The sequence below is a fragment of the Corapipo altera genome, unplaced genomic scaffold (assembly GCF_003945725.1).
Source record: "Corapipo altera isolate COAL_440 unplaced genomic scaffold, ASM394572v1 239, whole genome shotgun sequence".
Lineage (NCBI taxonomy): Eukaryota > Metazoa > Chordata > Aves > Passeriformes > Pipridae > Corapipo > Corapipo altera.
Window position 1 is genome coordinate 2,295,123 of NW_020884938.1, and position 23,130 is coordinate 2,318,252.

General features: G+C 38.5%; 1 protein-coding gene across 6 annotated transcripts in view; it reads left to right on the forward strand.

Moving 5' to 3' along the window:
- The window catches only part of PACSIN2 (protein kinase C and casein kinase substrate in neurons 2), a 41,471-nt gene that overhangs the window by 14,383 nt on the left and 3,958 nt on the right, over positions 1-23,130 (forward strand). For 2 of the 6 annotated variants that reach the window (XM_027660731.1, XM_027660732.1), the window contains exons 2-11: positions 6,079-6,189; positions 14,211-14,367; positions 15,074-15,309; positions 15,956-16,111; positions 17,108-17,283; positions 17,717-17,837; positions 18,752-18,757; positions 19,647-19,771; positions 20,437-20,553; positions 21,546-21,742. In XM_027660731.1, the coding sequence (XP_027516532.1) occupies positions 6,130-6,189; positions 14,211-14,367; positions 15,074-15,309; positions 15,956-16,111; positions 17,108-17,283; positions 17,717-17,837; positions 18,752-18,757; positions 19,647-19,771; positions 20,437-20,553; positions 21,546-21,742 (1,351 nt within the window). In that variant the 5' untranslated portion in view covers positions 6,079-6,129. The remainder of the gene's footprint in view (positions 1-6,078; positions 6,190-14,210; positions 14,368-15,073; positions 15,310-15,955; positions 16,112-17,107; positions 17,284-17,716; positions 17,838-18,751; positions 18,758-19,646; positions 19,772-20,436; positions 20,554-21,545; positions 21,743-23,130) is intronic. The other 4 variants (XM_027660733.1, XM_027660735.1, XM_027660734.1 and 1 more) reach the window with 4 other exon arrangements.

Here is a 23,130-nt window from a genome sequence, read left to right on the forward strand (position 1 = left end):
TTTTTATTTAGGAATATTAAGGTTAATTTTGATTTTTGAATATTAAGGTTCACTTCATTTTAGGAGACTCTGACAGGACTGCTGAATTAGTGGCTGATGTCACAGGCACTACAAAAGTGAACATTAGAAAAGGGTGAACACTTACAATTAAACTGAAGTTTTTCCTGCACTTTGTCATTTTAATCAGTCAAAGCTAAACTAAATGGAAAGGTCTGATTTGAAAAATCAAAGAGTCTTTTTTAAAGTTACTTTAAGTGACAAATGGTCCTGAGTTCTTCAGGTGGTTTTCTGGTAAAATTTACCCAAAGCCAAATTTTATGTGCTTTTTTTTTTCTGCAGCAAAGAAAATGTTAATGTGGATTTTTCCTTCATCCAAAAGACCCAAAAGGTTTTAAAATTAACAATCCTTTCCAGCTTGGGGAGAGTGTTATAAAATAAATACAATTGCAGTTTTTATCTGCAGAACTGTGTATTTTCTTTTCCTCGTGTAGTTTATTCTGATTACTGCCTCATCTCTCATACCTCCAGATAAGCAAGAAGTATAATCTGAATATATTAAGGTTTAATTTAAGTTTATGCAAGTATTTTAAAGCTCCACATACCACTTTATCAACTGGGCTGGTGTATCTATGCTATTTAAAGGCTGTGCTTTGCAGTGTTAATAGTTTCCTGTGGTCAGTGTCTATTTAACTTAAAATTAGAAACCTCTGCAAAGCCTCTGAAGGTGAGTATTAACTGTCCTGGTTAAAACAAAAATCACACAATAATAATAATAATAATAATAATAATTTCTGCTTGACAGGCCACACACAGGATAAAAATTTTAGTTCTGTTTTCTTTCAGTGTCAAACCAGACAGAAACAGTGGCTTGTAACTCGTCCTATCTTATTTACTTGTCTATATGTGAAATAAAATGTGCAGGATAAGAGTCTTTTTGCAAAGTTTGGGTCATTGTCTCACCTTTGAGATGCACTTCTGTGCTGTGTGTTATTCCAAGTGTGATCAAGCTTAATTGGTAATTTTAAGTTTTATCCCTTTAATGAAATATTCAAAGTGTAATTACCAAAAATAACTGTTCCCATTCCTTTTATTTTATACAGAGTTTAATTTCAGAGACTGTCTTCTCTCTGTAGTTGAGTGGGGGTTTTTTACCTGTGGTAAATACCATGGAAATTTAAACTCCTTTAGTGATCTTGTGATGTGTGTTAAAACTGTGGCTTGAAGGGTGTTCATCACTTGTATATTTAGGGCAGTGAATTAGTGCTGCTTTCAGTGGTTACAGCCATCAACATACAGGCTGAATTCCCCAGGAAATAGTGATTTAATTTCCTTTTATGGCCTTTTCTCTGGTGTTTGTTGCTGCAGTTGTTTTCTTGATGGAGACTGAGGGATTTTCTTAAATCCCTATGAAAGAGGGTGCTATTCTCCCTGTTTTAGAGATTGAAAAATAAGAATTTGGCCCAAATCATTGACTTGAGACTCCACCTTTGAAAATCCAAGGCCTGACCTCTATTAATAAAATGCAGTCACGTCTCCTAATTGCAGTTAGCAGACTCCACAGCACTTAGTGGTGATTAATTGTGGTTTGCTGCATTTGTTCCCTGCACCCAGGGGCTGGAATTCTTTGCTGTCACTGGAATGTGTAAACCCAAGCGACCTTTCTTCCTGTAGTTACTTGTCCTGTGAATTTATGGAGGTTTCGGTGTACAGTAGCTGTGATTGTAGCAGGTTTTGGTTCATGGTTTCACAATATTGCTAAAGGAATTATGGCACTTTTTTCTCTCTATGTGAACAGCAAATAGATTGCAACCCTGAGGAGGCTGGAAAGTCTTATATATGGATAGAATAGGGAAGGAAGTCATGTCTAAATTGCTTTATTTAGCCAGGGAATATGAGGTACAGCATATTCATGGTAGGTACACTTGGTAGCAAACCACAGGAGTGTGCACTTAAAGCATGGGATGTATTTCTTTCTATACAGTGAAGTCTCATTTCCTTCCTGTTCTGGGTGGAACAAACCCTGAGAGTTCAGTGGAGATATATTAAGGAAGGATCCTATAGCTGAAGGTTTTTATGAGCAGCTAATTGCAGTTGTGTCCTTGTACCTCAGTAATTCACTCCCCAGTCATGAAACTTGGGATCCTGATGAGTCACATCCCTAGTGACAAACCCTGTCATTCCAAAAATAAGTTTGAAAGCTAATGTGACCAGATGCTTTTCTCTTCTAGAGACTGTCTCTGTTTCACAGTGAGAGTTCATCAAAGTTATCCCTCATTAGAAGCTTGAGGGGGTTTAACTGAAGGATTTCTTTAAACTCTCTTTCCCCTCTTCCTCTTTGAAAACACTGGGATTCACTGGATTATTTTATCTTAAAAGTCTGCATTTATTGCACAGATTTTTGCAAGTTGTGTGTTGGGCTAATCTCTACCACCTGACATAATAAAAATAATAAATCAAGTATTCCAACATGAGGAAAACAGGGAATTTTGCAAATTGCTTTCAAGGTAATAACATCAAACTCAACTTCTTGAGAGCAGAGGCAGCTTATTCTGTTCAGCTGATTTTGTGTGTGGTATCTGAAGGTCTGCCTGCTCATTATTAGTTAATATTTTCCCAAATCCTCCTGTGTTAAGCCTTCAGGATGTTTATAGCAATTCTTTTCACATTTTAGGGCAAGGTCTTTAGCTAGAATGTTCCCTAAGAGGAAGCTTTAAAAAAAAAAAGTTGTATTTATTTATTGCTCAGTTACAAAGATCGATGTATTCTAATTTACAAGAATTGCTGAAAAACCAGAGACCAGAACCCCCCATTTTTGTGGCTATTACATTATGTGCTGTTTAGAATATAGTTATTTTTGACAGCTGGACTTCATGGTTTATTTTTAGCCTCTATAAGTTCTAGGGGCTGATGTGAGCTGGGACCTTTTATGACTTTATTTAGGACCTTTTATGACTTTCTCTGTGCTGCTTCATGTTTGGTGCTTTACCTGCTTCTGGTGACACAGGTAAAAATGATTTATTAAATTATTGATATTTTGGTTTTTGATGGATATTCCAAAGTTCCTTGACATGAGGGGCAAAAATATCCTGAGAAGTATGAAAGTTGTGAAATGTCATTTGTGTTGGCTGAGGAAAGGGCACAGAGCAGGATCCAGAGGGGGTTTGTGTCCAGTGAAAATCTTTAATCTGCCTTTGAGGAAAATGAGATTTACACCTTTGCCTTCTCTTCCAATCCAGCTGAGCGAAGAACCCCCAGCCTTGTGAGATGCAGGTGATTATTTGTGGAGGATCTTTCTTGTTGTCTTGGTCTAAATTTTCTAGATTTTATATGACAGCTGTAGTTGTTGATAGATTTACTCCTTGTAGTGAAAGGAAAGACTCTGCAGGGGAAAAAAAAAATATTCAATTAACTTTCCTCATGAAACCTCTGCAAATTCACTTGAAGGAGGGGAGGACCAAACCCTGACAGAAAAAATGTGCTAAAGGCCTGGCTGCTGTAATAATTCTCTTTCATGACTCACCCCAGTCAATGTTCCTATCTCAAAATTCAGTTTATTTTTGAGTAGGGCTGCACAAATAGTGGCTTTTCTGTGCCAGCTGTTGCTATGACTTCACAATATTTCCCTAAATACGCTTGCTCATACTTTCTCACAGCGTAGTATTTGGCCTCTCAAAACCTTCATTCCATCAGTATTTCCTGAGTGCTGATGGGTTTCATGCTTTTATGGAAAAAAGGGATAACTCTCTGTGACGTAGTTTTAGCTGAGGAGGAATAAAGGGGGTTTTTTAAGAGAAAAAAACCACTCCCCACAACCTGTTCCCTCATTTAAGAAAAGCTCTGTTTTGAGCTTTTTCAGTTTTTCCATGTAACTTTTCAGATTAAATTTCCAGCTCTGGTATAATTTGGGCTATTTTGGTAAAGGTGAGTGGACATTGGATTGTTCCTTCAGAACAGTTTCGCTGTCTTTTCTTTTTGGGATTGGAGGGGGGAAAAGTATTGCTCATGTGGCTCGGGGGAGCGGGGTGGATGAATTATTAAGTTGGTTTCTTTTTCCAAGGTGCTGAACTCTACACTCTGCCTGATCTCTTCCAAACTGCAGTAAAAACCTGGGTTAAAAAAACTTGGTGTGTTATGGAAAAACAACCATAACCCTTCCTGACAACCCTTGGAATCTCGTTCCTTGCCTTGTTCTGCATGGCATTCCTGGCACACAGGCTTGCCTCAGTTGCTTCCTTGGTTTCAGAGTAATCAGGGATGCCTTAATTGGAAAAATAAACAGTTATCAGAATCTGGTTTTATTGATCTGACAAGTTGTCTTTAAACAACTCTTATAAAATAATAGTATTATTACAATATCTCATATATATTACTGTTTATAATATATGAGATATTATATGTATTTGTATATTATAAAATAATAACCAGAAATCATGGATAAAGATACCACTGCATAGCAGACTCCTAGAAAAAGCTGTTTAATTTTAAACTATTCTTACAAATTTGTCCAGCAAGTTGCAACTTTATTGCACTTTATTGTTTCTTCCCTATGCTGCTTATAGCTATCTAAGAAAGGACGTGAAAAAAATGTAAAACCACTTGCAGATGTGATCTTTGTGTTGTAAAAATTGCAAGGGGCAAAACTAATCTCGAAAGAAGACATTCCATGTAAAGGTGTGGTGCTCAGAGACTCAAAACTGGGTAGTGTTTTAACTTTTCCCCCTTGGTTCAGTAAAAGCACAGGTGGAAAAACTGGTTTTTTTTTTTTATAATTACTGATAACATAACTTGAGGATTATTGCAATAACATGTAAAAATAATTTGCCTCATTATGATCTTATTTGCCATTTTGCAGAACCTTTCCTGTATTTTTTTTTGGTTGTCTTTTAAAAATAAAAATCTAACAATTGATGTTCCTGTGGTGGTTTTTATGCATTCAGAGTTAAGGTTATTAAAGCTTTTCCAGAGTTGCATTTTGTCAGTGAATTGGATGAAAAACTGAATTAAGCTATTCATCCCACGAGGGGGGGTAAAATCTGTTTACAAATATGTAGCCCTGGTAGTGGTTATAGGCAATTAGATATATATATATAGAGAGAGAGAGAATAAATATATATATTATCAATAAATATGAAATAAGTAATATATAAAAATAAATAAATGTAAAATTATATATAAAATAAATAAATTTTTAGAGCAATCTAAACTTGAAGTATCTGTGGAGATTAAACCTGGATTTGTGTGTGTTCTGTGAGGGAGCTTTCTTTCCTCCTTCTTTCCTCCTTTCTTTCCTCCTTCTCAGTTTCCAACCCACAAATTGCATTTGTGGATGCAAGTGCCTGAATTTTTGTCTCGATACCAGGTTTGATACTAATCTTAAATGTCATCTTAAATGTCAGCTTGGGGTACCCCTAATTTTTTTTTTTACACAGTACTTTATAAACAGCCATGAGGATAAATCATATCTTTCTTCCTTGCAGCTGTGTCTGTAGAAGTGAGAATGCCTGAATTATTAAAGTAATGACTTATTTTTAATAAAGATCAGAATTCGGAGCTGATTGTTCTTCTGTTTGTTCATTTTGCTAAAATAAACCAGTGACATCCTATGGTAACATGGCACAGATATGACCCAGGTGGTTCTGGCCTTAAATATTTCCAGGATTTTCATTATGTAACACAGATTTCCAGTGGAAAAGGAATAGGAAGCAGGGGCAGGTCATTGTTTCAGAAGCAAAGGGCACTTGGTTGTCTCTTGTGGAAGACTCTGGAAGTGGAATAGTTATCGAAGAAGCATCTCTCTGCTCAATCTTCTGGTTGTAACAGGAAATTATAGGATTAAACTCAAAATGCAAATGCATTGAAAGGTTTCTGGACAACAAATGTCACGAGAAGAGCCAAGAACTTGGTGTGGTGGAAGTTCTCTGTTGCAAAATACCCTGTGTGGTCACCTCTTGCTTTTATTTGGCATCCCTAGATATCAAAAAATGGAATGATGCTGCCCAACATAATTTCTCTTTTCATAACTTCATAACAACTTTTCATTAATGATGCTCATTAATAATTTTTAAATCTTCTTTGCAGATTCTGAAGGTGTTTGAGCTCTGAATACTCACAAGCTCTTCATACCTCGAAATGTCTGGCTCATATGATGATTCTGTTGGAGTAGAAGTTTCTAGTGACAGCTTCTGGGAGGTAATCCAGATGTTTTATACAATATTTTGATTTTATTTTTCGCTCTTATTGTAGAAAATGTGATTCTCGTGCATTGCAAACTGTGGAGAGAGCTGCAACACAAGACACCTTTGATTCTTGTGATCTGCAGAAATAGGGCAAAATTACCTCTTAGGTTTTTAACCTAGTTCTGTCAAGGGTTTTTAATGGGCACAGAACTTGAGGATCATCCCTTTGGGTAGGATGTGCAATTCAGAATTGAACCTTTGCCTACGTAAAAGCATAAAAAATAGCATAAAATACTCTGTAATATCAGTAATTTGTGCTGCCCCAATCTGAAGATGTTATGACAATTTAAGCTTTAAAGAGGAGAAACTTCATAAAGCAGAAAAGCCTTTTACAAAAAAGAAAAAAAAAAGTGCTTTTCTTTCAGGAAAAAGAAAGGTTTGTCAGTGTCAATCCTGACAATTGGAGGTAAGTGCTGTCTGGGTGAGCTGTGTTTTGTAGGACAAACTTCCACCATTGCTGAGGCAGCTTCCTTGGAAGAAGTACTTCAAAATAAAATAAGGAGACACTCAGGAAAAAAGAATCCTGGACCAACGGGGATTTTTTGATGAGTGTTGGGCACTGGGTGCAGAACATGACTTCTGGCTGGCTGTCCTGTACCAAGCTGGTGTCTTCCAAATTATCGTGTCTGGAAGCTTAAAAGATGAGTGAATGAGAATGGGAATTCTGTAAATTCTGTATGATGATGTTTGGACAAATGTGAATGAAATCCAATAAAGGGTGATCAGAAATGGCAATTAGCCTAAATTAGGACCTTCATGAAGGAATTGATGCCCCCTCTGCCCCCCCTGCAGAGCTGCCTCCAGCTCTGGGGGCCCAGCCCAGCAAGGACATGGAGCTGCTGAAGTGAGTCCAGAGGACCAAGATGATCAGAGGGATGGAGCAACTCTGCTGTGAGGAAAGGCTGGGAGAGTTGGGATTGTTCAGCCTGGGAAAGAGAAGCTTTGGGGTGACCGAATTGTGGCCTTCCAGGACCTGAAGGGAGTCCTACAGGAAAGATGGAGAGAGACTATTTCCAAGGGCCTGGAGTGACAGGACAAGGGGCAATGGCTTCAAACTGACAGAGAGCAGGTTTAGATTGGATATTAGGGAGAAATTGTTCCCTGGGAGGGTGGGGAGGCCCTGGCACAGGTTGCCCAGAGAAGCTATGGCTGTCTCTGGATCCCTGGAAGTGTCCAAGGCCAGGTTGGATGAGGCTCTGAGCACCCTGGGCTAGTGGAAGGTGTCCCTGCCCATAGCATGCTACAATGGCAGGAGGTTGGAACTACATGATCATTCAGGTCCCTTCCAACCCAAACCATTCCATGATTCTGTGATGCTGCTGGTTTGGAGTCGTCTTTCCAAATTATATTGACTGAATTTTAGTCTCAACCGTGTCTGTATTCTTACGTTCTGAATTGGTTGTTTTCTCTCTGAAGGTTGCAACTTTGAATTGCAGTCTTAATCTTTCTGGAAAGGGATAACTAAACAGCTCTGATCAGTGTGGCTTTTTTGACTTGGTTAGAAAGGATGTGGTGCCTCTGGAATGCCAGCTGAGTCCTTCATGCCTCGGGTCACAAGAAGTAAAGAACTCTTAATCAGTTGGGAAGTTGTTTTGTTACCACAGACTGTCATCTGCACTCTTTTGTTAGAGGTTTTTTAAGATGTTTGACACCATAGGTTTTTTCTTTGTTTTCAGAGTCAGCTTGCAGTTTGTTAAAAGCCACCTTGCTGTGTTTCACTGCCACAGCTGAAAGCAGTGAGTGTATTTAAACTTGGCCATGGCACAGAGGAGACAGCCTGGCAGGGTGAGCTTTTGAGTTTGTTCCCTCAGACTCCAAAATAGCTCAGATTTATTTACCTTTGGAGTGTGCTGCAAAGCCCATCTTTTTCTTGAAAGGCATTTAGGAAAGAGTGAGGTTGCTGGGTGTGGGACCCATCTAAAAAACTGACTGTGAAAACTCTTTCCCTTAGTGCAGATCTTTTGCAACTAAACCACTTTTAGTCCTTGAAAGTTGATGTTCTATTGAGCTGATGAGAACTGTACTTAATAAAATGTTGAGAACCAAGTTTTTGTCATTGCTGTTGAAAATTTCATATAACATTGTCTTTAGGAAATAAACCACTTGGTTCTCTGTTGGTTTTCTGGCTCTAGAAGGCTTTGTTTTCTTGGGAACTGTCACTGAGAGTTAAGCTCAATGGTTGAAATCCAATACAAATAGTAACTTTGTTTAAAGGTTAATATTTTTTATTACAACATAGATGTTATCAGATTCTGATTTGTGGCTGGGAAATAGTTGCCTTGTTGAAAGGGAACGGGAGAAGTTGCTGTTTGGATTTGTGTTCTTGCTGATGGCTCAGACCTAGCAGTCAAAATATGTTGGGAGGACAAGGCTTAGGCAGAGGTGGTATCTTGTATCAGAACAGCTGATAGGACTGAAAAAATTAGACTTTCAGAATTATACATGTTTGTGAAAGCTGCTACTATTTCCATTTCATGCTAAACAATTAAATTTAAGGGTTTTTATTTTCCTATTTGGTTACCCCAAGCTACTACTTAAAGGTTTTTTGTCTTCTAGCAGGATGATAAATCCTTTGCAGGAGAACAAATCCTTTTCTTTTCCTCTAATTTGTCCAGGTGTTTACTAAATAAAAGTACTTTAGGAGTCACAGAATTTCATACATGTTTTGATAAAGGTTGCTTAGAGAGCAAGGAGTTGCAAAATAAGAAAAGACTTTCTAAAAGTCTAATTCCCACAACAACAGTGAAGGATTTCATCAAAGTTTCAGTTGTAGTAATGTCTTAATTTACTTCAAAAATGGAAACTTCTCTCCCTTTATTTAACTGTCTGTCAAGCCTCAGTGTACCTTGATGTGTCTGGTTAAGCTCATAACTCTCTGGGTGCAGAAATTCTAAAGACTGAGGAATCTTGTTGATATGCAGGAATTCCTTCATCTGTGGTACTTGGCTGACAAGGGTGATGTGCTTTGGGTAATCAAAGGTCATTGCTGGTACCCTGAAGCAGGGTGGCACTAAGTTTTCCAAGGGAAAGTGGAAAATTTGCAAACCCCATGTGCAGTTTGAAACCCTTTGCATTTCTTTCTCACCTGTGATAAGAACTCTGAGCATTTACAAGACTGCTGTCAATGCAAATCTCAGTTTGTCATCATCATTCCTGCCACTTTCTGCATCCAAAAATAAAATTGAGTTAGTGAAACACAAGCAGTGGACAAACTTCTTGGCCTTGTTCTGCTGGAGTAGTTTGGAAATGCACGTGAAAGAATTTGGGATGTTAATAATGAACAAAATGCATCCTAAAATTTACTTTCTATTAAGCTCCAGCTTTATGCTTGCTAATCACTGTCATGGACATATTAAAAATGCCTTGGGCAAGATGAGACCAGTGCTGTTGTTCACTTACCTACCTGTGGAGGTAAGAAAGCCCCTGAGTAAGTGCTCCTAGAGATCAAAGTACAAGTGTCTGCATATCTTACAAGGTAAGACATCAAAAGGAACAGCTCCCCAGCCTGTGGAATCAGTTGTTTTTAATGAGCTGTGGGTTCCTCACAGACTGTGTGGGACTCCCACCCTGGCTGTGCATCCTTATCTCCCTTGTTTTCTGCTCCCTCAGCAACAGGGAGCCCCACTGACTGCAGGGCTGTTTGGCTGCCCTGGGGAAACACCTCCTGCCCCCACAGAAATAGTCACCCTGATCCCAGGATTGTTTGGGTGCTGGGAGGGATTCCCTTGCAGGACAGGGCCTGGTGTGCCTTTGGAAGTGCTGAATGTATCCTGAAGTATTTTCTGGGAATGCACCAGCAATACAGGGTTTTCAACTTCAGAAAGTGGGAGTTGATCCCATATGTGGTGTGGGTGAGTCAAATTTGGTGTCCTGTGCTTCGTTCCTGCTGCTGTCAGCCAGGGTCTGCACGAGGCAACTCTTGAGGGGGGATGTGTTGGATGCAGGGAAGTTGGGGGAGAAATTCCCAAAACTCACTCTTGAATGTTGAAAATCATTCCTGTGCAGAGGGACTTCAGTTGCTTGTCAATGAGTGCTTTTTGCTGATGGAGCAGACTGCTCCTGTTTGCCTTTTTTCATTTTAAAAATATTTGGGCTCTGCAATTGTAGATTCCTGTCACATATGCATTTTTTAATCTCCTCCTAACATTGAGCAACATAATGTTTTCCATTTCTATTGCCAGGTATTTGCTTACTGCTGTATTTGGCTGTAGGTTTTGTGGGTTTAAGAGCTTCCTCGGGACTTTTCTTGTAAATTCATACGGGCAAACTTGCAAAACTTACTCAGAGATAGTACTCATAGGTACCTGGACTGTGCATGTGCTAATTATGCAGCAAGATAATTGTTTTTATTTATAAAAACCACACAGTGTTATAGATGTTGGTTGAAGTGTTTGGAAACTTCCCCTTTGACGCAACTGGAAAGAAATTTTACTCCTGGTCTAAATGGAATGCTGGAAGTAGTGTTTGGCCATCAGTGTGCGTGGGTTTGACTGTGAACCCTCAAAGCTTATTATTCTTTTTCCTGCCTGTGAGTATTTGTCCCCAAAAATACCCTTGTGGAGACTGACTATCTTTCAGATTATTCCAGTTCATAAAGGCCAACTTGTCATGAGTAAGTGGAAAAAGGAGTTGACATCAAATCTTTCTTCAGGCACTTGCAACTCCTGAAATATTTGTGGTTATAACAATTATCATGATATACTAGAATTCACTACCAGGAGAGTAGCAGTAGCTGAACATTTGAGACCTTCTGGGCTGCCAACAAATTAAAATACTCTTGGTTTTTTTTTCATTCAGTGTACCAGAAAAACCTGCAGTGGGTGTTTAACTCTGTATAGGCTTTTATGCTGCTCTGTGAAAATGCCTTTAAAAAGAAAAAGAGTCTATTAGTTGAGGTAAAGGAGCCTAAATAATTTAAGACTCTCCCTTTGTGTTTAGTGCTGTAAATTAAGGAGGTTGTAAACTCCTAAATATTCCCACTAAAGATCATATCAATTACAGTGCTTGCCTGCAGGATCAACTGAGGCTTATTAGTAGCAAAGCTCAGTATTTTGGAAAAGGGGAAACTGGTTACTTCAGCTTAGAAAAGGTGGGGAGAGACACAAAACTGTGAATCACAATTTTCACAGAATTCAGCGACTCACCGAGTCTGTCAGGAAAGTGACCCTTACAGTGGTATTTTTAAGCAATAAACTCTTGGGGCTATTTCCTTCTGAAATGTTTCTGACAACTAAGGGTGAAGAGCAGCTGAGTTTGGTATCATGTAATAAACTCTTTCAGATGGATTTAATGTTGGTGCTAAAATGAAAGGGGGATATAGTTTGTAAGCATTTCTTTTTCTTCTGGAAACAGTCAGAAACTTTACAATCTTGCAATTTACCTTCCTGAAACAAATGTCCTGTTTGTAGGACAGGGAAGCCTCAAGTTCTAGTTGTCTGCTGTCTGTTCAACTGGAAATAGCCCAATGCTCAGAATGATCAGAAGGTTATTCTAAGTAGCAAAAATTATTCTAACTAGCAAAATCATATATTTTAATGTACTGATCAGGGCTAATGGAGAAATCTGCAAAAGTGCAAGACATCTGAAAATTATGTAAATGTGGCTCTGACAGAAACAAAGAAACACAGGATTTCTTTGTTTGGTTTTGTTCCTGCTCAGTTGCTACTAATAAAAGAATTTGTCATTTTTGCTTTAGCTCAAATACTTCTCATGAAGGGGAAGGGGGAAGTCTTGCAGAATGTTTGCCTTCTACCTCAGAAACTGGAGAAAATAGTCCTGAATAAAACAATGTATTGTTTCTCTGATTCAGGGTGTCTTTAATGTGTTTGTGGGTTTTTAGTTTGTTTTATCTACAATTAACTCGGTAGTTCCTTGGCCACATAAAGACTGGAATTCTTTTCCTTTTACTGTGGTTTAAAGACCTTGTGTTCTCCTACCTCTCACTCTGCCTGCAGCAGTGACAGGCTGCACATTCCACTTCTCAAAAATGTGTCATTGCAGTGTCCACAACTTAAAATGCAATTTTTTTTTTTTTTGCTTGGTTTGTTCCACTAGGTATTTAAAATGTTACATGCTAAGTTACATAACTTATGTTCTCTGTCATGGGACACAGAAAAACGCTCTATCTCCAAAATTCTAGCATTCCTCAGAGGGCAAATATTAGTGTAAAAGGCTTTCTTTGCAATAGTAGGTTATTTTCTGGTATTGCAGGCCTAGTTCCTCTTTATACTGGTTCTAACCTGGAGTACTTAGTTCCTTCAGTCCCCCTGTGGAGTGAATTATCTGTGAATTATCTGCAGGCAGCTCTTTAAAGGTGCAATAATAGCAGACAGACCATAATAGGTGAGATAATTCACTTCTCTGAATACCTGCCTGGAATTTGGCCAAGTGCTGGCTGTTACCACGGGGTTAGAATTGGCTCAGACAATGCAAAATGAAAGGACTAAATACCCCACAAGGCAGCCAGCTCTCCTTCAATATTAGCATTTAAAATGCTAATTAAATAGTGAGAATTTATGGAAGGAAATTTATGCTGGAGACATAAATCCCTGGGCACATAACTGGAGACACAAATTGATGCTAATACAAGGCCTCAGTAGTTGTGCCAAGTCAACATAACCTGTTTTTTGACTGTGGACCTACAGCTGGAGTAATTTGGATTTGTCTTCCATTACAAAGGCTTTAGAAGGTATTCTCTGAGGTACTTCATGTCCTTAATGTTTTGGTTACATATGTATATTATGTTTGAAACTGCCTGTTCTCAGTTTTTATTTCTCCTGAAAACAAGAGGTTATTTTTCATGCTTTCTTGTTAATAATGCAATCTGTTGACATGGATGCACTGACCATCCTGATTTTTGGTGTCAGCTTCTTTGCGATGCTGGGACCTTCTTATCTTCAATTATTGTATGCAGTTCTTTACAGGATTTACACAAATCAGTGACTGCCAACTAATGCTTTATTTAGGTGCTGCCTGAACTTCCTTGATCTGTTGAAATGGATCTAATCCAACCCAAAAAACATGCTCAAAGGAATTCCTTGAGGCCGCTGTCTCAAAGAATTGGGTTTGTCCTGTCGTGGATGGGTTTAATTTTATTTATCTCCCCAACTTTAATGAGGAGTCCCAACATAGATCTGTATTTATCAGTACAGTCACTTATTTTCCTAGCAATTAATAAAGAGCTTTTTTCCATGTTAAGAGCATTTCCCTATATACCATTTTCATCAAGAGTATTTCCCTGTATGCCATTTTCATCAGAATGTACATCTGCTGCCAAAATTCTGAATAAATGTCAGCCTAAAAGCTGGGTGTTCTTCTGTGTGTCAGATGTGGAGCAGATATGATTCAAATGTAAAAATGACTACCATGCCTTGAGTATTTGAATGTTTCATTCACTGCTAATCTTTATTTTTCAGTCAGGTGGTTTGGGGCAGATAAGAAACTGGCTGTGACATTTCACAGGCTGTGCAAGTTCTTTTAACAGAATTCTTAGGTCTTGTTTAATGTTTACAAAAGCCAACCTGAATGACCTTGAATTCACTGGAAATATTACTCTGGGAGCAGTATGAGGCTTTTTTTTTTCTTCCCTTCAGTCATCTAGATTAGTTATTCCATGTGCACAAGAATGAAAGGAGAGTGTTAATTATGTAATGGGTGCTTATTGTACAGTGTGCATTTTTCTCCATATCTTCGTTCTGTATCCTCCTACACTGCAGGACTAATAAAAATATAATAAAACTTTCACTTTTAAAATTTGCATTTTCAAGATTAACAACTTTTTTTTTTTTTTTACAGGAGAACTTGTGGCCTTTATTTTATCGTTGCAGTTGGGTTTTAGGATAATTTAACCTTCTGCTATAACTGATTAATTCCTGCTAGATTTTCTTACTCTTATTGAGCAGTATTTGTGTTAATTAGAGATTCGTCTTCTTTTCAGAACTTTGAAGCAGAAATTGAGTGTTGGTCTCTTTGCAGGTTGGGAATTACAAGAGGACAGTAAAAAGGATTGATGATGGTCACAGACTTTGCAATGACCTCATGAACTGTATCCATGAACGGGCACGGATAGAGAAGGTCTATGCTCAGCAGCTCACAGAATGGGCTAAAAGGTGGAAACAGCTTGTGGAAAAAGGTAATCCCTTCTGATTCTGAGCTCTGAAAACTTTCCTCAGTGGAAAAAAAAAATGTTTCTCTATGTCTTTGTTTTGGTAAGTACAAATATTGCACTTTTTAGCCCCTAATGGAGTCCTTGCAAGAGGCTCAGTAATGTGACAAATGACCAAGCTTTTCTTGATAAAAAACCAACCAAAGCCCTGCTATTTTGCAAGTTTGCTTGTTCCTTACTGAAGCAGATGAATCTTGCCTCCAGTACTGAGGTGTGTTTTAGAAAACTAACTGTTTCTAGATAAGTAATAGTAGAGAACACGGTTTGAAAAGGGATTCTGAAGAATAAGGGGTCAGTGGCTGTGGGGAAAAGACTAGTATTGCTCTAATAAGGCTAAGTTTAATATATTTGAATATATTCTGCCGCAGTTTGTCCTTTCATGGTTATCTGGGCTTCAAAAAGCATGTTGAGAAATGGAAGGCAGTTCAAAGGTGGAATACTGAGAATTGTGGCACAGGGAGAAGGGCTCCAGACTGAAGGAATATTCAGTTTTCTGGCGTAAATTTTGCAATATTGTGAATTCCTATGAAAAAACCCTGTTACCTGTTCTTGGTTTGCATCGGTATTGCTGTTTAAAAGTGAATATAAGTGAATAGTTTGAGGTAGTTTCTTGGGAATATAAGTTCCATGTGGGTGGTGGTTACTGAGAAATGACACTTTCTGTTGTGTTTAGGCCCACAGTATGGAACAGTAGAAAGGGCTTGGTGTGCTTTTATGTCAGAAGCTGAAAAAGTGAGTGAACTACATCTAGAAGTAAAAGGTTCACTGATGAATGAAGATTTTGAAAAAATCAAGAACTGGCAGAAGGAAGCCTTTCATAAGCAAATGATGGGAGGATTTAAGGAAACCAAAGAAGCAGAAGATGGATTTAGGAAAGCTCAGAAACCCTGGGCAAAAAAGCTGAAAGAGGTACAGCAGTAGATTATGTATTAGATACCCTGTGTTATGATATACTAATGTATCAAATCTCTATAAGGGAGTAAACTCCCTGTTCTCTCTGCTGGACCCTCCTTTCTCAAAAAGATCTTCTCTTGCTTTCTGTCCTCTTCTGAAAATAAGCATTTTTCTCTTGGTCTCTCCTAATCTGGAAAAAGTGGGATTTAAGCTGTCACTTAAACAGTATCTGATTGCCTGCATTTGAAAGTTATGAATTGCTCAAAGGAATGAGCAGGGGAAATACGTTTGTATTTCGGGGGTTTTTTCCCTGTCATGTAACATTATTCTTAAATAACAGGTTTATAGAAGGGGAGCAGGAGAATGTGGGCATGAGGAAAAATATTCAGTTGGGGACTTTCTGTAAACCTTTTGTTGAGTCTGTTCAACACTTCTCTAAACTGTATGAGTGACATTCCTTGTGTGGTGAGAGAATGCTGCAATAATTTCCTTGTGTTGATTCCTTGGCCTAAAGGAAGAAACAAATCCCCCCCCAAGAAAGAAAGAACATCCTGAAACAAAACCTGACACTTCTTTCATTGCATCATGATTTTAAGGCTAAAAAATAATTGATGTTCGCTGTCTGCTGTCCCAGATGCAAATACTCAACTCTGCTTTGTAGGTGGAAGCTGCAAAGAAGGCCTACCATGCAGCCTGCAAGGAGGAGAAGCTGGCCATCTCCAGGGAAACAAACAGCAAAGCTGACCCAGCACTAAATCCTGAGCAGCTGAAGAAATTACAGGACAAAGTGGAGAGAAGCAAACAAGATGTGCTAAAGGTATCCTGTGTGCTGACATACTTTTTAAGCTTTTTTTTTTTTTCCCTCCTGAGTGTGCTGTGAGCAGCAGGGGAGCTCACCTTCAGTACCAAAATTTAGTGTTCTCCCAAGCCTGGGTTGCTGCCAAATTATTCTCCTCTGAAGAATGACTAATGTGTTGCTGCTGTTTCATGTAAGTACTTTCAGCAGTGAGCAGTGAGCTAAGAACAATAAGCCAGCAAAGTTCTAGGACTCATTTACTGGTGAGAGCTGAGCTGTGTCACTTGGGAGGCTTTGAGATGCTTCAGACTTGCTGACAACATCTAGATATGTTGTCTTTCTTACTACATTTTTTAATCCATTTTTTTAATAAAGTAAGCTTACTTGCTATAAAGTAAGATAGAATTCATTTAAATAAATGCTGTTGTGTTGCCCAGTTTGGTTCAGCTCTTCACTAGGCTGCCACCAAGAGGCTTTTCCAGTGTGACTTTCCTTCAGAGATGTCTTTTTCCTTTGAGGATGCTGTCCTGTGGTCTGGAAGGCTGATGTTCCATGGGGTGGGATCTTTTAATTCCTGTGTGGGGACTATTTCTGTAAATGAGTGCAGAGTCTGAGGTTCTGTCTGTTAACTGAGCTCCCAGCATATGCAATTTATGTTTACAAGAGTTGATACAACTCACAGTGGACTGAAAATTACTAAAGGAGATCTCCAAAGAACTTCAATAACTTGACTGCCTGCTCTGATTTACTCTTTCCTTTAGTATTACACCAGCATTTGTAATACTAAAGGAAAGTAAAACAAACTAATTTGTTTGTTAAAAAACCAGAGAAGAGACTTTTAGAGCTTTATTGTAACTGTTTTGCAGTTGACTTAGATAACTCTCATCATGATCTAATGTACAGTGGTCACGAGAAGAGATTGCAGTTCTGCTCTAAATCTTGGCCATTACATGGATGAGTCTGTATTATAAGATAGTACTAAAATGCATTGCTAACAGTTTGTTTTTCTGCCCCCAGACAAAAGAAAAGTATGAGAAATCCCTGAAAGAGTTAGATAATGCCACTCCTCAGTATATGGAGAACATGGAGCAGGTGTTTGAGCAGTGCCAGCAGTTTGAGGAGAAACGGTTGCGTTTCTTCCGGGAAGTGTTGCTGGAGGTCCAGAAGCACCTTGACCTGTCCAATGTTGCAAGGTAAAACTGTAAGACAGATTCTCCTTGGGAAAACTTCTGCCTTAATCCAGAGTCCCACGGACTTAGCACAGAACCAGTTTCTACTGTAGACAGGCTTTTGAATTCAAGCAGCTCCAAGGTTGGTGTTCAGTATTTAAATACAATCCTATGTACATCCTGTTTTTACTGCCAGCCAAATAAATTACTGTACACAAGAGCCATAATTCTAAAGTCTGGCAAATAAGGATTTTATGGTTTACTTGTTAGGCTGCTCTTCCTTTTTTACAGGCAGTTAATAGGTCTGTCAAGCTGTAAAAATCTGTCTTGCTGTAACTTGTTCATTTTTGATACTATTGTGAACTTTGAAATATTAAAAAAACCAAACAAAACTAACTAGGGGATTTTCCATGTTTCTAAATGTTATACCGAATTCAAAGGCAAATTTGTTTTGCAGTTACAAAAATATTTACCGTGAGCTGGAACAGAACATCAAATCAGCAGATGCTGTTGAAGACTTGAGGTGGTTCAGAGCCAACCAAGGTCCAGGGATGTCAATGAATTGGCCTCAGTTTGAGGTAAGCTCAGAGTACCTAAACCCCAGAGTTGTTTTGGCTGTTTTTATCTCTTTGCTTTTTGTAATGTTCCTTTCTGGTGTAACTTGAGGCTTCCAACGCTGAATATTTGTTTCTGTGAGTCAGAGTAGTTTTCTTAATTTTCAATTTTAATTCTCATCCTCCACCTTCTGGAGGGGATTATGTTGGGCACCTATTTAAAGAGAAAGGGAGTAACCCAGAAAACTCTAGTGATATTTTTTTAAGATAAAGTCATAAACCATCATTTAATTGATACATCTCTGACACTTGCATGTGTTACCCTTTATGTTTTACTTCTCCCTTTGGTGTCAAACTTGAATTTGAATCTCCTTGCTGTTACCAGGTAATTAAGAGAGAGTGCAGCAAACTCTCTGAAAAAGTCTGAACTAAATACTTCAAAATTTGAAAATTGGTATTTAAAATTCAGTGCTGCCATATTATAAAAAAAGTTCTACCTTTAATTGCTGAATTCCATCTTTAAAAGAAAGGGGTTGTTCTAAGCAGTGTTCTGTTAACATAAGTACAAACAAGTGTCAGTGCAGAGTTGTAGTACTGGGGTATCAAATAGCTGGATTTGGAATGAGTTTGACCAGAATCATGGGTTTGGTTGAAATAATTTCTAGACATTAAATTAATGGAGTGGAAGAATAAACTATTTCACTATTCCCTTATTAACAGTGATGGAAAATATCACTTGTTTTTAAAATATTGAGCAACTTTAGAAGGTTTGAGGAAGAAACTCATAATAATACTGCAGAATTTACCTGAAATACTGAACTAGAGTTAATTCTGTGAGGGGCAATTACCATCCTTTTTCTCAAGCATTATAATTAACAAATTACACCCTCTTGTTACTGTTCTCCTAATCAAGTTTTCTCTCATTTACATGCTACAAGGATGACGTAAGTAAAAAAAGTCATGATCAAATGCCTATGAAATTGCATTGTAAACTGCAAGTGTGCATAGGTCAGTGGTCTTTAAACTGTGGTAACTCAGAAATCCAGTGTCTATTTTGCAAAGTTAAAATAATGAGGTCTCTCTGAAGAGTTGGCCAGAAAACACTTTAAACTGTACTTTGCTACATGTACTTTGCTACATGTAGTAATAGCAAGTCTCAAAACTTTAATTTCCTGTTAAAAGTATGATTTTTTTTTTTTTACCTTTAATGGTTCTGACAGGTAACATGTCTCAGCATAGGATAATTTGCTTGCATCCAGTTTGTTCTGTTTTACATCAGTATATGCAGCTTGGTTTGCCCTCCTGTAGGAGTTGTGTTTAGGTCTCATCCTGCCTGTCCATCTCCCTCTGAATGGCTCAAAACACCAAGGAGGGTCTGCAAGTGGCATCATGAGTCTTGTCATTTGTTGATTTGAGCCTTAACTCTCAGAGATGGCTTTTTAGCACAATAAATGTCACTAAATCTAGAGTGAAGGACCTTATGGCTCAAATCTTAGGGAGAGGAGAAGTGATGGACAGTGAGTTTAAAAATCAGCTTCTTTGTAGGTCATTCTTGGAGCACTTTGTGAGAAGTAAGCCCTCTCTTATAACACTTTTTTAAATTAAATATAAGATTTACCTTTTAAAGCCAGATGTCCTGGCACTGTTTGAAACTGTGAACCCTCACAGCTCTTTTGATTTCTCTAACTGAAACATTTAGACTGACTCACCTTTTTAATTATTATTGGTACTCCTGTATGGATAGATGTCTGTTCCATAACTCAGCTTGAAATATAAATGTGGTAATTACTAGTTCAATTAAATGTCTCCATCATGTTTTGCATTCCTGGATAGGAGTGGTCTGCAGATCTGAATCGTACCCTCAGTAGAAGAGAAAAGAAGAAGGCTTCTGATGGAGTGACTTTAACTGGTATAAATCAGACAGGAGACCAAGTTTCACAACCTAACAAACACAGCAGGTAGATTTTTCATGCCTAAAAAGACTAATTGCCAAAGATTGTTATCTGCATAAGCTCTACAGCATCAAAAAGTTTCTGTTCAGTCACATGATAATTATCTGTGAGCATTTTTAGTGATGTCTCTGCAGTTCCCAAGTTAATTGGGGAATTTTGCTCTGTTTCACAGTTCTCTGTCCATTGGGAATTGAAGGAAGCCAAGCTTCAGGAGAAAGTGAACTTTCTGTAGCTAACCTGGTAGTCTCTTGCTATCTTCCCATCTCTAGAAAAGAAAATTATACTGTGAAATCTTAAGTTGCAAAACAGTCACTTCAGAATTCTGGATGTGATTAATATAAAACTCTTAACATCAACTGCTCAAAAAAGGAATAAAACTTGCTAGAAAAATTGCACTGCCTTTTATTGCAGGCAGTAGGAAAAAGAAATTATGGTCCATGAAGGATATTTCTGATTGTGGAGGAAATGTGAGACTTTCCAGGCTTTTTTGAGTCTTTATGCTGCACTCAATGGATGTCTGGGGTTTTGTTTATTTTTCTTTTTCTTTATTTTTTTTTTTAAATTTGGCTGAAGGAGGGGTCTGCTAAGAATCTGCCTAGTGGGACACCAGTGGCAGTGTTCTGCTCTTCCACAGATAGGGTCACCATAATGCTTTTTCTTTTCCAAATTAGCAGTCTTAGTGTCCAGAGTAACACAGTGCAGTCAGTACAATCAAGTTACAATCCCTTTGAAGATGAAGAAGATACTGGGAGTACTGTCAGTGAAAAGGAGGACAATAAGATCAAAAAGTTGGTGAAATGTCGTTTTTGTTTTTGTTTTTTTTTTTCCAATTGTTTTCACATTTTGCACTTTCTCTGTCCAGGGTTTCCTATTTTTGGTTTCTTTAACACTCTGCTGGTCAGTGCATGAAGTGTTTTTAAGCAGTTGTGTGAGCAACACTGTGACCTAGCTTGTCTTTCCTAACAGATGCCACATCTGTTGCCTTGATCTTTGGTCTGAAACCACTGGGGTTATTGGCAGTTGCTAACAGAACTGCTGTTGCTTTTTTCCCCTTCCTTTACCCCTCTTATGAAATGTTAAAACTGATGTGTTTTTCTAGTGGAACTGCTTCTGGGGCTTTACTCTGTGTCTTCTTGCTGAATAACTCTGCTTTTAAGGTTGCTTTCTCTTTTTGTTTAGGACCTTCTCAAGCAGCTGCCTGTTGCTTCAGTTTACACACTAAGGACATAGCACTCTCTTAAATGGCATGTGCATGCTGGACAGTGAACTTTCCTTTAAATCACAGACTTGTTGCAGTATGATAGAATAGAAATACAAGTTTCTTTATTGATGGATTGCACCATGCAGAAAGTGTTGTAGAGGTGCATAGAGGTTTGGGAGGAAGGTTCTGCAAAGCTATTTAAATGTCTTATCCTAAACCAGATAATTCCTCTCATCTACTACTGTTTTACCTTTCTAGAGTAAATAGTCCCATGGGTTGTGTAGATTCCTTGATAGAGAAGTTTTTTGAGTTTGTGGGGAGGTTGTCTTTGATATGTGTCAATTTTGCCTTTTTCTACCTTGGTAAATGCATTATAAGATTTGTTGGGTTTGGTGTTTTTGGGGTTTTTTTAATGAGGCATTTGTCAGTTAAAGATAGGTAAAAAGAGACCAGAAAGAAAATTTCGAACCTGGGCCTTAGAGTGGAGTTTAAGCTTAATTAGGGGAGCTGATATCTTAGTGATATTTCTACTCTCCTATTTTAAGAGCAGAAAAGACTAACTGAAAAATTGATTTTCAGCGTGAGCAGCTATGAAAAAAACCAAAGCTACCCCACAGACTGGTCTGATGAGGAGTCCAACAATCCCTTCTCTTCCACTGATGCCAATGGAGACACCAATCCCTTTGATGAGGACACCTCTCCAGCCATGGAGGTGAGAGTACGAGCACTCTACGACTACGAGGGCCAAGAGCAGGATGAGCTCAGCTTTAAAGCTGGTGAGTCAACAACGTTATTTATCCAATAGTACTTAATATTAAAAATATCTTTCAGAATATTTATCAGAAAGGAGAAAGGCTGGGGGTTTGTTTTTTTCTCTTCATCTTTTATTTTCTGGACTCACCGGTGTTACAGAGCGAGTTGTATTTCTTTAAAAAGGAGTTTGTGCAGCAGTGAGGGAAGATGTTGGGAAAATCTTTTACAACATAGTGTTTGTTGAAATACCAGTGAATAATGCCTAATTTTGTACCAGAGGTAGTGCTTAGTACCTGTGTCAGAGATTAGTGTGGTCTTGTAGCAGATAGTGCTGACTCCCTGCATTGGTGCCTGGTAATCCTGTGCCAGCTGGTGCTTAATCCCTGTATTTACCTCTCCCAGTTTATTGTTTGCTAGTAAATGTCTTAGTTTTGAGAGCAAAGACAGGGTGTCTGAGCAAGGCTGATAAGAAAAGCGCATCTTGACCTGTCCACAAATTGAGATACTTTCAAGGAGAAGAGATTCATGACAGGATAATTTGGGGAATGGGGAACCAGAGGCCCTCAAAAGACCTCTACTCACATCCAAATAAATCCATGGAAATATTTAGCATATAAGTGGGTATTCCAGAAATGTAATGAATGTGCTAGTTTCATGAATATAACCTGGTTTTTAGACTGCTGAGTGTGCATTTAGGTGGAGAGATCCCTCCTGCACCCAATGCTGGAATTAAGGAATGTCAGCTTTTTAACCCCCCAAACTGGTTGGAGAGTTTATTCCCCTTTTTTGGGTTGTTTCTAAAGCCGTTTCTCTGAATGTACAACTCCCCTTACAGGATCCTGCCTAACCCTCCTCCCTCCCTAATAGTCCTTCTGAGTAGCTCCTGTTTGACAGCACTGACTCCTGATCTGTTTGGAATATGTTGGGATGCATCCTCTGTTAAACAAAATGACCTGCAGAACTAAAAATCCTCTCTCTTCTTACTTGGTGGCAGTAACAGCTGCTGCTTTTGGCTGTCTAGAAGTGCCAACCCTACAGAGTTTAGTAGGCAAACCCCTAAACACCTGACTTTTCCTTTTGGTAGATAAGTATTGTAGGCTTCCAGAGTTTGTTTGGCCATTAACTTGTTTGAGTCGTGCCCTGATGGAAGCACAGTGGTTACAAAACATCTGTGGAATGCACAGCAACCAAAATGATTCTTCATTCTTCAGGCTTAGAGAATTTTACTTTTACTGAACAGGGCTGGGAAGCAAGTTAATCCTCTGGAAATACATGTGTGTGCTGTGCCTGTGAAGCAGCACAGGGTGGCAATCCAAGGGTTTGCAGGAGTCTTCCACTGGCAAAACTATGCAATGTTTATACCCATAAATACAAATAAAGTGCAGGAAGTATGAACTGTGAGATGTAGGTA